Genomic DNA, 16,138 nt, shown 5'->3' with positions numbered 1-16,138 from the left:
TACATGCATGTGCACACGTGTAGGAGCTGCGCAGGGGAGATTCCGAGCATGCGCAGTCCAGGAGCAGCTACAGAGTGAATGGTGTGGCAGGACTTATGCAGAATTGGGTGGTGACATGGAATAGGCTTTATACCCTGGGAAGGAACATGCCAGGGAAAGTCAGTGTGTTTTACTGTGTTTTCACTTCATTATTCCCCTATGGGGATGTGAGGCCCATGGCTAAAATGACTTCCACAAGGCCTACAGATTCCAGACACGCACTAAAGTCCATTGTAGAGTAGGTGAATATAAGTATTCTGCAGAGTCCAAAGTCGTATGTACTGCTTTTGGGTCATGCAGAACTGTCATATTTCTCTGAGCCAGCCATGACCAGACCCAGGCTGAGGGTTGACCTCAGCTGGATGGATTGATAACCGTTCTTCCACAAGCTAGGGCCTCCTCTCCACAAAGAAGAAGATGGGTGGGGCTACAGGCTCATCCATTAGCAGCTGTCACTGGGTGCCAGGCACCAGGCTGCACCAAGAAGGAAAGAGTTGGGTTTCAGAGGCCATGTGGCCAGAGACACTGGACGACTCCATTTTGAACAAACTCAGAGGCTGGACAAGAAGGAGAGAGCAGGGGCAGGGAAGTGATGTGTCGCTGTTTGATAGGACCCACAGAGACTTTCTGCCAGCCCCCTACTCAACTTTTAAAAAGTACTTGCACAAGAAGAGAAGCTCTCTCTGGGGTGTGGTCTGCTGAGGTGGAAGGTGCTGGAGCCTGGCAATGGGCAGTTGGAAGGAGAGACCCCCTGACTGTCACCCATGCCCCTAACCGCACCAGAAGAAGCACCCAGGACCGGTGCGCAGAAGCAGGGGCCTCTGCGCAGGGAGAAGAGAGGCGCAGGAGGAGAGCCAGGCGAAAGGCTGGTGCAGGGAGCCAGTGCAGACCGCTCCCTGCAGAGTGCACCCTCTTGGAGACCCGGAGAGTGAAGGAGAGTGTTCCTAGTGGCTGGGGGGCGCCACCAGGAGCAAGAAGATGCGAAAATGCGGCAGAACGGACCACCAGGGGCTGAGATATGGCCCCCAGAAGGTGAGCGACCTTGGACCTGTGGCCCCCTGACGGCAAAGCGCGTGAGGCTCCGCCGCTGGTCCAGGGAAGGCCCCCGGGGTGGGTCAGGTGCCGGGGACTGCCCTCCAACGTGGAGAGCCTGCGGGGGTCCCGGGTGAGACCGGGCCCCCGAACAAGGAAGGAGCAGCCAGGGGCCCCCGACCAAAGCGTGGAGCGGCCGGGGGTGGGCTCCCCGCTCCGCATACCCTTACCCGAGGGTCGGGGTGGGACCGGGCCCCCCACCGAGGCACCAGGAAGCGGCGAAACGCCAGCGCGGCTCTCCCCGGCACAGCGGGAGGGCCGCTCATCTATTATTCAGCAGCAGGAGCTTGAAGCGCCTGATAATGCCTTGCCAGGCATGGGGAGTGGATTGTTTCTGGCGTTTTGGTGGCCCCCCGGAGGAGAGGGGTCACCTTTGAGTGTTAAAAGGTGCTGGGGGAGCTGCTGGAGAAGCGCAGTCCCGCACCCAGCACAAGGCTAAGTCTCAGCCTAAGTTTCTTGAGGATTTAAAAAGAATAACCCCTCATTGCTCAGCGAAGATTGCATCATCTCCTAGGCTGGAACTTTTGTTCTACAGCTGGGGGTTCATTGAGAAGTGCATCAAAGATTTAAGGGCTGAGTTGAAGATGTCTTGAGAAGGGTATCCCCTGGAGGTGAAATGGTGTGATTGCACTGAAATGCATTTATTAATGGTTATTTCTTTTAGAGGGACTGATGTTCAATGTGAAGTACTGGTGTAAGGTGATGTCACAAGCAAAGTGGATTTAAGTGGCTAGACACTCCTGCTAGGGTGTCTGACAGTATTTACAACTTTATCCTGTGATCATCTGTGATGCCTTTAGGGGCTGAAATTGCAATCCATTGTTATTGATATCCAAATGTGCGGAGTACTGTCATTCTAAAGTGTGCGTAAACATGTAGTCTTGCTGCTGCGCTTAGGTGAAGACCCCAGACTGTTAACCCTTAAGATGTAGAGGTGTATACTTTAGGGTCAGTAGGAGATGCTTGGTCAGGCTCATGTGTCTCCAAGGCAGGTGTATCCCTGTTTAATGCTTGTTGAGGTAAGGGTATGGGGACGCCACTGGGATGGTGCCAGTGCGCAGGGTCCTCACTCCAGGATAGGTTCAACTAATTGCATTGGGGGCAAGATGATGTGCATACATGGGAGTGGTGGTACTAGACCCCACCCCTCCCCCATGCGGGAGGGGTGGAGATGTTATGCAATGTCACAAAGTAATTCCAACTGCTTATGTATATTTGTAAATTGTTGCATAGTATTGAGTAGTGTGTGTGTTTAATAAATGTACTATTACTTTAATAAAGCAAAGTACAGACTGTACAATCAATTATTGAGTGTTATTTTTGCGCACCTGCAAATGGCGATTACTAGCCCACACCACCTCCCTTGAGTAAGCCTCAGACTGCTCTGCAACGCTACCCTCTGAGAGTCAGGTGCTACAATTGGGTGTTTGGTTCCCAGTGAAGGACAAATGTAGTCCTGTTATTTGTGCAGGCCTCACAGATGCTGCCTCGTTTTCCAACAATTACATTTTCGGTAAACGTTCCTGCTTTCAAAAGATCGCGTACTATTCTGTTGCTGATTCCGTAACACCAACTTATCACAGTGCAGTTTGCACTAATGCACCAGTTAGAACACGATACGTCACTTTAGTGCTTAACCAGTAGCCTTTGCTGCTTTCTGTGATGAACCAATCAGCTCCTACTCTGTCTCGGTCACACGGACCAATCCCAGCGCAACACTTTTGACGTCACCAGCGCTCCGGCTTCTGCAGCGCTAACTGACCCCTCCTTTACAGGGTTTTTTCAAGAAGCCGTATTTACAAGATATTTTACAAAATCAGTTAGTAACTTACACAAAACAATTCCACTAATCTGCTTCGCTAATAAAGTGATAGAATTTTCAATCGCACAAGTATTCTGTAACCGGAGTAGACGACTCTTATCTCCTCAGAATTTTTAGACTCGTCGATAAAGCAACACTACTAGCCTTACCCTTCTATCAGGCAATACCGAACTCGTTTCTCCAGGAAAGCACATGCAGAGATCTTTTTCCACCTCCTTAGAGACAATCCCAGAGTTTCACCAGAACGCATATTGCAATTTCATTTACACACGTTCATACGGAAAACCCTATTCATATACACATGAACTCTGTGTTACCAGTAGGCAGCGTGTCCATCTAACCTACCACAGATTTCCTCTATTGTTATCAAAAGAGAGACGCCACTCCCTTTACCCTTCAATCAAGCTCGGGTTAAGACCTATTACTCTCCCAGCAGTAAGTTTTAATCAGGATGCACGAAATGATCCCTATGCTTGAAGGCTGAAATTTCATAGGCTGTCCTCACTATACATTTATCCTTTCACACCTAATGTCCCTAAACAGTGATATGCGACGATACCACCGCAGTATTCGGCGATACTCCTTTTTTGAAACAGACTAATTCACTGTGCAACTTTACCTAGCCACTCTTCCTCCTTCTGCAGACAGACACTGGCTTCACCCAACACTTGGAAGCCTTTTCAGGACTACATATAAGGTAATACAAACTCAACAGATGTTAGTCATAATTCTGTACATCAATTTTTATATAGTACTTTATACATAACCCTAGCTAATTTCCTTAGCAACCACTACTCTGCTACCAAGATATAACTGCTACAGCGCGGCTCCAGAAATCATTTCTAATCAATACTCACCAATTCCCTGAAACCTTTAAAACACACAAATCATGCATCAGTGGGGCCCATAACACTGCGCATTTACTCTATTCACTTACACTTGGCTTCAAGGCTTTTGGTGAATCACACTGGAGAAATGCTGTAACATTTGGTGGAGCATCTAAAACCTATTTAAATCAGTTATTATTTACACCTATAGATTATTACACTTTACCATGGTTTTATTCATACATTTAATTAATTAAGACACACTACCATAGTGGCAATGGATCTGCTAGAAAGAAAATTAGGCGTAGGAAAATCACAAGACCAGCTTTTAAAATTCTATTTTACCAATTTTATTAACAGCAAACTTTATTATGTCTGACATTTATGCATTAGTAAATTCTTTATTCAGTAAATCTTAAACTTTATTTCAAAATGATCATTTTTAGACCTCAAGAAAATCGCTTTATTTTAGAAGACCGTTAAAGTTTAGCAAAGAACAGATAGTTCCAAATTCATTCTCTCCTAACATCCCTAACTAACACCTTCATTTTATCCTCCAATCCTGCAGAGCAAACAAGTAAAAATCACTAAAGTCTTACATCCAGGAATCAGTCATCAGTCGGGCAGCATTTCCAGATGAAATCGAAAAAGCGACTCCTTCTTCACAAAACCAGGGTTTTTTTATACCTTTATTCTCTAACTTAATCTATCTAAAAAGTAACTATAATTTCTTATTCAAAATTTCATTGGACAATTTCGGGGTGGGTGGGCATCATCTCACCATTACAACATCATTTTCTCGATGGTTCAGCAGAAAAATAAAGGGTCTTTGTTTTAGGACAGTCTTTGGCCTAACCATTTCCTAGAGTGGCAACATCACAGCTTTTTCTCAGGATCAGTACATTCAATCGTCCATGTTTGGCATCCATCCTAGGTTCCGGGCCTAGACAGCCTTGAACCTCCTCGAGCACAGGCAGTTCACTCTGACTTGCAGGTTTTGGCGCGCCTGCGCTGTTCAGCTCTTGCTCACTGTTTACCCGAGCGTCCATTTTCTAGCTAGGCCTCAGAGGCCACTTTTGGAACTATCATAGAAACAAACATAAATTCATGTTAATTATTGAATTTAAACCCATTCTGTTTACCTCCCCCATACTAATATTTCCAGTTAGTTGTTACCTAGCAAATAAGCCACACAAATGCGTTTTATACTTATACGACATCTTCTTTGGACAAAACGTATACAAAAAGCACATTTAGTTTGCGTTCATTTACATTAAAGCTGCGCATTAATTCACAACACAATAACAACACATGTTAATTAATTATATGGCAACATGCAAGCAAAATTAGTACTCCCATGTATAATAAAAACATGTGCATCTTATTCTATGGTTGATTAGTTTCACAAAACACTTTTAGTACATGTTATCGTTATGGGACATTGACTTCAAAAGGGGTACACAAAATTTTGTGTTTGCCACTTCGCTCAATCACATCAACAATCCACCCTTATCCACCAGCATTCCTACCAAACACAATGGCACACTGAAATTGGAGAAGACCTACCCATGAAACAATCTGATGGTGCGACATTCCACAGATTCTGAAAAGCATACCCCAACGCAAGACTGTTACAAGGTCATGACTCATTGGTACCTCACACCCACCCGACTTCACGCTATTTTTCCCTCAACTTATCCCATGTGATGGCGATCTACCCCAGCACCAGATAACTGTATGGTGGTCATACTCCAGCATTACCTACTTCTGGAAGGAAATCCTTAGCCATATTAGGGGGACAATAGGCTACCTGATTCCAGATTCATATTAAACAGTGCTTTTCTGTCTTCGACCACCACAACTGCAGGCCATGATACATGCTAAATGGCACATAATCTCTCTTGTGCTGGTAGTGGCTAAGCAACTCCTTGCTTTACATTGGAAACAGTCGGCTGTTATATGTGAAGTATGCTACTGCTTACATTAGCTATGGTGGCATTGGTTAGCACAATGTACTGGAATACTGTGGTCTTGCTGCGTCCAAGACACTATGGCATGCGTTGTTGTCTTTTTGCCACAAATTTTCAATAAAGAGGTGTTTTGTAATAAAAGATTGATTTAAGCTTTGCTTTGTAAAAATTGGGAATTCGGCGATACAGTAATTGCCCCAGTATTGGAACTTTCATAGATTCCCACGCTTTTGTATCATTCCCCGTCGTCGGTAACAAAATAACATAGCAGTAGGTACAAAAGAGAAAGAAAAAGGCCTAGGCCTCATTCCCTTTTGTAGCATATCCGCCTCTTTTTGTAAAAGAGACCAAACTAAGCATCAGCCAATCAGAAGAGCCTCACCCCATAGAACCCTCCTGAAGGAACCTCAGAGCCTCAGATTTTCGTAGCTGTTGTGTAACAATCATCATATCTAATGAAGGCTGAGCTTTCCTCGGGGAGGTGGGTGGGCGCATAGGAATCTATGAAAGTTACCAATACTGGGGAACCAAAGTTACATGTAAGTAACTTGTTTTCTTGCCCCAGTATTGGAACTTTCATAGATTCCCATGCTTTTGTATCCGAGTAGCAAGCAGTCAGCAATCAAACACATTTTGTGGTATAAACATACATTGCAATAGCCATCATTACATGAAGATACAAAATGTGAAGAAAAATGGAGGGTGGGATAGAAAGGAAAGCTCACCAATTAGTGGAAGAGGTTCCTCAGGACTGCCTGGCCCACAGCCATGTCCTCCTGTGTCAAGGTTTCCAAGCAGTAATGCTTTGTAAAGGTGTGCATGCTGCTCCAAGTCGCAGCCCTGCAAATGTCTCTGATGTGCACTCCCGCGAAGAGAGCTGTCGAAGAAGCCACCGATCTTGTGGAATGCGCTCTAATTCTGCTGGTCAGCGGCTTACCCGCTGTCGAATGGCAATGGAGAATGGCACTGGAAATCCATCTCGCAATACTTTGTTTTGAAAGAGCAATGAACAATTGGGAAGATTTACGGAATCCTTTAGTGCGATCCAAATAAAATGTTATGCACCGTTGTACATCCAGAGAATGCAGTGACCTCTCCGCTGGTTTGGAAGGGTGAGGAAAGAAAGATTTAAGGATAACCGGCTCATTCAAGTGAAAGTCCGAGGGCACCTTGGGTATGAACCTCTGGTTAGTACTTAAGATTACTGTATTCCTTTTGAATTGGAGAAACGGTTCCTGAATTGTGAGAGCCTGCAACTCCCCAATGCGTCTTGCCGACGTGAGGGTAAGAAGGAGAGCCAATTTCCATGAAAGGAATTGTTTGTCCGTTCGATGTATTGGTTCAAATGGGTCTTTTCATGAGCTGTGTGAGGACCAAATTCAGTTGCCAAGTAGGAGGCGGAGGCCTCACAGGGGGGATAGACACGGAACACTCCTTTAAGAAACTGTTTAATTATCCTAAAGACCAAAGAGAAGGCCTTGACGCAGAACGCCTGTACCGAGAAATCGCTGCCAAGTGAACTCTTATGGGTGAATGGGCCAGCCCCGTCTTAGTTAAGGACAAAAGATAAGGCAGAAGTTGATGAGGTTGAGAAGAGAAAGGGTCAACACGTTCTTTTCTGCACCAAATGCTAAATCTTTTCCATTTGAAACGTTAAGTCTTATTCGTGGAAGGAGCTCTAGCCTGGGAGAGAACCTCTCTCATTTCATTTGAGATGGGATGGTTCATGAATTCCCGCTGCTCAGGAGCCATGCTGTCAGGTGCAATGAAGCTGGATCCGGATGCCAAATTTGTCCCTCGGACATTGTGAGAAGGTCTGGAATGGTTTGCAAGGGAAGAGGAGGAACAAGCGACAACAGATGGAGTTCCGTGAACCAGTACTGTCTCGGCCAAGCAGGGGCTATCAAGATCCTCTTGCATGGCTCCACTTTGATTTTCCTGATAAGTCTCGGGATCATTGGAATGGGTGAATGATACAAAAGCATGGGAATCTATGAAAGTTACCAATACTGGGGACCAAAGTTACAGGTAAGTAACTTGTTTTCTTCTTAGATTATAATTGTGATTTTAACTAATGCACTATTGTGGAGTTTTGTAGACTGTAGGTGATGAATAATTGCCTCCTTTGCTTCTAGGTATCTGTTGCAGTTGATGAGGAATTGAAAGAGGAGAACAGAAAATCAGCACGATCTTCAACCACTAGTTCAACTTCTTCGTCTGGAAGCAGCCCAGAGAGTATAATGGTGAAGCAGACAGCCATTGAAAGAACTGCCCCAGATGTTGTAGATTGTGCTCATTCATGTAAAAATAATACCACAAAGCTAGCGTCTGCTTGTTCAACTAAGGTTGGACGTTTTCAGGTGACTGCAACAGATCAAGTTGGCCGCTTTTCGGTGTCACAGACTAAAGATGATGTGACCTGCAGGACATACCAAGATTGTTCAGCTCTGAAGTCCGAGCAAGTTACTTATCCTTTATCAAAGAGAAGAATGTCTGAACCAATCGAAAGCAGTCTAACTTTGCAGTTAAATGGGCCATCATCTGAGCTGGATATGGCTTTCCTTAATGAGATGTCCAAAAAGCAGGACGACAACTTGGGCAGCCCAGTATCTCCCCAGCCCATGGGCTCGAAGATTAATATGGGTATACAGAGTCTAAGCAACTCTTTCAATTCTTCGTACATGAGTAGTGATAATGAATCTGATATTGAAGATGAGGACCTTAAGAAAGAATTGCATAGACTGAGAGATAAGTAAGTTGAGATTCAGAACGGCAAATCTATATAAAGATATGTTTGAAGTAAATGGAATGTAAAAGACAAATTCCGGGGATGTTATGAAATGTTATGAATTAACTTGAGTAAGCAACTTTGGGATATTTCTCCTGTTTCAGTTGTGTAGTTTACTTAAAACATTGACTGAATGAGATTTTCTGCTGTTAATTATTTTCATAATAGATGTTTTATATGCAAATGGGTGATGTGTGAGAACTTGAATAATCTACCTATGTTAAGGTTTACCACTGCAGGTATTAATATCCTATTGGCCTATCATTTATTTTTACTTAGGCACCTAAAGGAGATTCAGGAGTTGCAGGTTCGACAAAAACAGGAGATTGAGTTGCTGTATACAGCACTTGGGAAAGTTCCACCTGCTGTCATTATCCCACCTGCTGCACCCCTCTCAGGCAGGAGACGGAAACCCACAAAAAACAAAGGCAGCAAGTCAAGTCGTGGTAGCTCACATGGCAGCAGAAGCCCCCAGCTGTCAGGTACTTATGTAAATAAACTGGTGTTGTTGCTACAATTATCTAGCTTTAAAGACCTTCAGTCATTGCCCATTAATTGTTGTTTCCTGATTTGTTTTTTTAGCTGCTCCAGTATAAAGCATGTTTTATTCAGTGAGGTTTAGTTAACCCCCAAATAGGATCTTGTCAATTTGTAACAATAGATTTTCCTTAGTTACGTTTTGTAAGTCTTCCCTTGACCTTTCCTTTTCAGTTCTCATTGCTTTCTATCATCTCTAAGTTGTGTAACCCTGTTAGCCATATAACTTTTTTTTAAGAGATGCCATTTTATTAGTAGATTGGATATTTCTTTTTTAATGCTGAGGGTATTCTGTTTTTTTTTTTATAGTTGACATGTTCTGTTTTCCCCAGGAAATCATTCTTCTCATAGCGCACCTTCAGCCATGTTCCCACAGCAAGGATATCTCCTTCCTCCTGATAGTGTTCCTGATAATGGACAAAACCAGTTGTCACAGCCTTACAGACCTTCTCCGTCAACTGAGAATCTCTGCTCGGCTTTCACCAGTGATACAGCACTCTCTGTACCCAGTCTGTCTGCACAAGGCCACGGTAAGCGCTCTCATGAGAGAAAGGTTCATGGTATTCACATTTTTAATCTTTCTACCTCCCTAACATATGCTGTCCTTACCTTTTCCATTATCCTTCTCACCTTTCTCATTGCCATCATCAAGCATTATCCAAAAAACGCTTCATCAACCAAAGGGCTGTGCTTCATTTTAGATATTTGTTTTTACATTTTATTAGCTTTTGGTTAGTTTACCATATATATCTCAAAGTGGATAATGTCAGTCTGATCATTTCTCTAGTAAAATTTCTATATGGATCAAGTGATAGTCATTACACTTTCTGATGTGTCCTACCCACTACTCGTGTGCCAGTTGGAGTAACATACCTGGATACCCTCGCCAAACTTTGCCAGAATAATCCTTGCAGTTTTGGAGTAATAGGTGCATGTCTTGCTGACTAACTGAGAGGGGATCCTTGGTACTTTTGAATGGAAAAATCATCATACCAGAGAAGCAGGAATATCTGATATTCATCTAGCTTCAGATTCCTTATCTTAGAATCCCCCCAAAGTGCCAGACTGGATCCGAAAATATTTTCAGCAGTACCTCTGCATGTCGGTAGAGGGCGTCGAGCGACTCAGCAGCAACATAGTCTCACGAATTTGGCATAATTCACACCTGTGGAGTGCCGCAAGGGTCGGCGCTCTCGCCGCTCCTTTTTAATATCTATCTCCAGCCTCTGATTTCCGCACTTAACAAGATGGAGTGTCAGATATATAACTATGCTGATGACACACAGATCATTATTCAAATAGAGGATACTCCTGGAGCTCAAGCACGTCTGCACAACATCTTGAGATTCACGGTAAACTGGATGACTGCCAACTCCCTGAAGATTAATCCTGATAAAACAGAGGTGCTGCCAATTACCATCGCCGGCAGCCCCTGGCATGATGGATTTTGGCCTGGGGAGTTGGGCAGGACGCCAGTTCCAGCAACCGTGGTGAAAAGCCTGGGTATCCTCATTGATGGAAATTTGTCCATGAGAAAGCAGGTGTCTACTGTGGTGGGTACATGCATAGGCCTTCTCAGGCAACTGCGTAGAATTTCCAATCTACTGTCCTTTTCTACTTTAAGGAGCGCAGTGACAGCCATGATTCTGGGGCGACTGGACTATGGCAATGCGTTGTATCTGGGCTTACCCCAGCAACAACTTTCACGGCTTCAAACAGTGATGAACGATGCAGCAAGACTGATCTATAGGAAACCTAGGAGGGCGCCTGCATCTCCTCTTTTGCGCTAGCTGCATTGGCTTCCTGTTAGGCAGAGGGCATTGTTCAAAGGCCTTTGTATTTCCCATAAGGCCATTTACGGCAATGCACCGAACTACATTAAAAATAGACTATCGAGTTACATCCCAGGCAGGGCACTGAGGTCGTCTGAGGCCACGCTCCTTGACAATCCCTCGGTATCGCTTATCGACCCAGGGTGGTCGAGCATTTTCTACTCTACTTCCGGCAGCATGGAATAAACTTCCTTCAGATCTACAGAAGGAATCAAAGTTGCTGCCATTTCGACGGATGCTAAAAACAATACTGTTCCGAGAGGCCTGGGGAGAGTTGTAGTGGAGTTGCCTGTTCTATGGAGTTGTCCGTTTTGTCTGGTACAAGCGCTTAGAGACCCCCGGGTGATAACGCGCTATATAAATTGGAAATAAATAAATAAATAATTGAAGTCAATAAAAGCCCTCTCCTAACTGACATCAGTTCCTTCTTTTCCACAATAGCAACGCGGATCCGCACTACAGTTTCTCTGGCTGTTTTATTTCAGCTTACTTGACGTTTTTTCGTCAACGGCGCAGTGTGACCACTTTTCTACTCTTTCATGTCCACAGGCTTCAAGCCTTGAGAGTCCTTTGGACGATAATTGTCCACCACCGACCTCACTCAGTTTGCATGTAGTGCCTGGGTGAAAACCATGTCGCTAGCTCCGAATGAAAGCACGCATGGAATGCCGCATGAAGCTCTTCGAAGCGTGAATGTCAGTCATCAAAGTCTTCTCATCGTCCTCGGTCCCCTATGCGCTCTGCGGTCTGACCGCGTGTCCGGGCTATGAGCCGTTCCTGCGGGCATCATTCTCCTTAGACGTCCAGAGGTAAATCTTGATGCCGGCATTCGAAAATGCAGAGCCGCCTGCCGTTGTCACCTACTGCTGGTTCCCACTCTTCTGTTGAAGTGTCGGACACGAGTCCGCCCACATCTCTCCACCTATTCTGGGGCCAGGGCGATTGTGACCCAGATGAGACAATATTCTCGATCTCTTCATTCTATTCTTGGATCATCACCTCCCTCTGGAGTGCCCTTAGGCCCAATGGAGGGGCATGAGGTTCTGCCTTTGACCACGCCGGCGGGCCAGGCTCTTGTCTTTCAGCTCCCATAGTGGTGCCGTCGACACTATTTCTAACATCGAGGCGTCACCTTCTCGTTGTCTACTGGCTTCGGTGACTACTCCAGATGCCGCGCCGATGGAGCCGACCGTCTCAGACTCCCTTTCTCTTTTTTTTCCGACTGAAGGCCATGCTTGTGGAAGTACTTCAGGTGGTGTGGTGTGTCCGCCTCCCATTTCGGACACAATTCCACGTCCTATACAGTCTAGCTGGTTACTTGACCTGGGTGATGCCAGTGGCATAAAATCTTCTCCAGCCCCCTGTCTCCTCTTGGTTTGGCTGCGGAGGCGAGTTCTGCTCTGGCGGACATGCTCAGTCGAATTTTGGTCTTACTGGAATTACAGCTTCTTTCTGTGGAATTGGCAACAGACCCTTCAACTGTCGTTCTTCATCCTGACCATTCTAATGTTGAGCCTTTACTTCCATATACTGACTTCTTTTGGTTATCCTGCTGGGTACTTGGCTAAACCTGAGACAGTGCTCCCTGTGAATCACTCTATTTCTCAGACATCGCCCGCCCCATGGGATCCGTCCAGTCTTCTTAAACATCCGTCTACAAGGAGTTTTGTGGTTCAGGCTGCTTGAGCCACTCAAAATATAGTTTTTTTCCCTCTTGTTGCTCCGGAACGAGAGGCTAGGAAATCTAATGCTTGTGGCAAGTGCATTTTCTATTCTTCTAGTTCTGCCCTGCACTCTCTGAACACTTCTTGTGTTCTCGCCCACTTCTCCCACACTTTGTGGAACCAAGTGGAGTGCCTCTTGCCCTCCCTTTCGGAGGAAGCCCGAAATGCTCTTTTTGGAGGCTTTGCAAACTACATGCATTTAATTGCCTTTTGATGGCGCTTCCCTTTTTGATGCGCATGCAGACTAGGCTTTATGCCAGTTCAGAGATAGTCATTGTGGTACGGAGTCTTAACTCTGTTGTACTATGGTTGTTTTGGACAGTTTGTTTCCCCTTGTTTTGACTCTAGTCCGCCTTCATAGGGTGGGATAATCTCTCCCCTCCAGGATTACACCCGGTGTGGTGTTCCTGCTTTCTGCAGGTACTTTTCTTATTTATTCTGTCAGTGACAGGTTTAGTTTCCAGCCATCTAGAACATATCTTGCTTTGCGGTCTTGTGGGACAGTTCTTGTCAGTTCTTAGAGCTTCTTTTTGCAGGCTTGATTTTTCCAACTCAAATACTTACTCTGTAGTGGGTATAGCCTTGTTCCCCGTTTTCGGGGACATTTTGTATGCCTTAGTGGCTTTTTGTGAACAATCTCTGCACCTAGTATCCCATGTAGGGACTTCAACTTCATCTTTTCTTTGCCCCCTCCATATGGGTGGCACTGTTACCAAAGGCAGGCACACTCTTGGGCTGGTTAACTTTCATTTCTGTCTTTGACCTTCCTTAGTGTGGACCTTCTCTTTGTTCTGTTTAACTCTATGGGACGCATGGATTTTCTCCTATTCATATTGTAATCCTGTTCTACAACTCCACCTCCCTAATGCCCTTGTGGTATTGGCATCTTTTGGCATATTATTTCGAATTGGTCATGGCCACCACTTTCTTATGTAGGCCCTTTTCTATTTTATCATGGTCCTAGTGCTGTTTTCTTCAGCAGTCTGGTGTTACATGTATGTGTTTTTACCCTTTCGGTGTTCTCCTTCCTACTGGGAGTACAGCTGATGCTGTTGCCTCCTGTGTGTTTTTTTTAATACATATCTGCCAATGCACCGTCAGGTAGCTGTTGTGTTTGTTGTTCTTTCAGTTCTCTTCACCTGGGACACCAGTCCCCTTGATTGTTTGGACCCTTGTTTGGTATCCTTCTTTTACGAGACCTGAGTTTCCCTTTCTTTCCTGTATCTTACTCCCTTCTTCGTGGCATCCCCTTTTTTATGGGAGAGGTTCTGTTTCACCCCCTCTTTGGTGGGGGTATCATAGCCAACTGGCACCGCTCTTCATTAACATATTTGCTCATCTCCTCTCTTGCTTGTCAATTGTGAATTATTTCCTCCTCCTATTGTTAATAAATCATGGGTTTCCACTCCTTAGCGAAAGGTACTTTGAGTCTTGCCTGTTTGATCTCACTTGGCAGTCACCGTTACTTCCATATTTCATGGATAAACGCTAGTCCCAGGATTCTCTGTAATAATATCTACTTATTCTTGAATACTGGATGTGTCAATCCACACGTGAGCTATTGAAACCTATAAGATAGAAACAATATTTTACAGCTATGTAAAAATAAAATGCCTTTTTAAAGATAGCATTTGCTTTACATTTTTGTTTTTATCTTTTAGTCCTCATATTTCTGAAAATATCAAAAACGTGTTAAAATAAATCAGAGAGGTGGATATAGTGAAGATAGCCGTGATAGAGAACTGATGTTACAAATTGGCAACTTTTCCATCATCCTCTCTGCAGAATTCTTCTTCTGTACTTCTCCCTTTCTGAGTGACCTTTCTTCAGCCTCTCCAATATTCTCCTCATTTTTTAGCATGATAAGTATTAGGGCAGAAGTGACTGAGACAATTTCTTAGTATTTTACCTTTCTTTCGTAAGCTGACAGAATAATGTTTCCTATATATAACTATAAATGTGACTGGTCTGGTTAGGAAAGATCCTTCCCTGGGAATGTGCGCACTCATTACATGAAACAACAAGAGTTCCTTATCATTACTTGTGCCAGCGTTCAAAATAATTGAATAACAGTTTTCATTGTCAAGTTAAATCTTCTTTAATATTTTTTCATTGGTTTCAAAAGAAATTCTTCATTCATTCATTCAAAAAGGTGCAAATCCAATACATCTTGTATTCCCATCGCTTCAATTAAACAACCCAATGCATTTCGGGTCACTGCATGGACCCTTCCTCAGGGGTCTGAAAATTAATCAACAAGAAGCTCAATTAGACATAACTTTTTCATTAGGAAATTATAAATTCATACACATGAATAATACAAAAAATTCTGTAAACCAATACTTAGTGCAATAATCATGTTATTATTTCATGTAAACTGCATTAGAAAGCATAATCTTCATTTTACAATAGCAACAGTAAAATTGACTCGGATGTTTAAAAAAAGAATACAAAATGTAAGAACAAGCATTTACAATGCAACGGTCTCGGCATTGCAAAAGTTAGAGCTATTAGCATTGTGCATGAACGCAAGTTTAAGGTCTTGACATTGTAAATGACAAGGTCTTTTATTTATGTTTTAAAAACCAAAACATAAATAAAAGTCATTGTCATTTACAATGCCAATAGCTCAAAGTTGCGGTGTGGGTGAGGCGATACAGCTCTGTACACGGACACCCACTCAATTTCACATGGTTTGTTTCCACCTGGCAACTTGTTGCTGCCTCACCAGGTAATCCTGGGTGTTCGAATATTGGGCCTTTTTGACTTCCCCTTCAGCACAGTCAACAAACATACCCGTTTTCTGGGTTCTTCCAAGTAGATCCCCTCACCCTTGTGGATGTTCACTCACAAAACCAATTAGTCTTGGGGAAAAGTTTGGAAAACTTGAAATCTCGCACTTGTTGTTACCTCCGTTTTCACAGCCAATATGTAATGACTCCCTCAGTGTGAAAACATAGCCCTATATAGAGTAATGTGGCATCGACTTCAATAATCTCACGGTCCCAGTTCGGGTATGATGTACTTCGAAAAGGATTGTGATGGAGTCCTGCTTACTTTGGCCAATCCCATACCACCGTTGTTAATGCCTGCAGCACTACCGCCAAGATAGGGACAAAGGAGAATCACACACAGCACCGGGTATGACATGAACACCATCACCCGCTCCATGACACCCATCCACCCGCTTGATGGCTTCCCACACTGTGCAAAGGCAAACTCTGAGCCGTCTGTTCGGGACCTCACTGGTTCGTGGTCACCATCCTCGGCTTAATTACATGTCAGATTGGGCAAGCGGATCAGTCCATATCGATTCACTAACAGGTTTCCGCATCTCTAAATCATCTCTGCAGGATGCTTCAGTTCCCTGACGATGCGTAGAAGATTTATAGCCACTGGCCCACGGTGCTTTAAAATGCACCACTTGCTACAGGCCTTTCCAAAGATGATGCCTGCTGCCCCATATACTACCCAAGCAAGTATTGAGAAATGTGATTTGCAAATGTG

The 16,138-nt window shown here is 44.2% G+C and overlaps 1 protein-coding gene across 6 annotated transcripts in view; it reads left to right on the top strand.

The window, feature by feature from the left end:
• Positions 1 to 16,138, top strand: part of WNK1 (WNK lysine deficient protein kinase 1) — a 1,347,111-nt gene that overhangs the window by 1,147,355 nt on the left and 183,618 nt on the right. For all 6 annotated transcript variants that reach the window (XM_078673696.1, XM_078673699.1, XM_078673700.1 and 3 more), the window contains 3 exons: positions 7,886 to 8,502; positions 8,818 to 9,020; positions 9,408 to 9,605. In XM_078673696.1, coding sequence (XP_078529822.1) covers positions 7,886 to 8,502; positions 8,818 to 9,020; positions 9,408 to 9,605 — 1,018 coding nt within the window. The remainder of the gene's footprint in view (positions 1 to 7,885; positions 8,503 to 8,817; positions 9,021 to 9,407; positions 9,606 to 16,138) is intronic.

Source organism: Lissotriton helveticus, chromosome 1_1 (assembly GCF_964261635.1).
Source record: "Lissotriton helveticus chromosome 1_1, aLisHel1.1, whole genome shotgun sequence".
NCBI lineage: Eukaryota > Metazoa > Chordata > Amphibia > Caudata > Salamandridae > Lissotriton > Lissotriton helveticus.
This window is presented reverse-complemented; position numbering and strand designations above follow the sequence as displayed.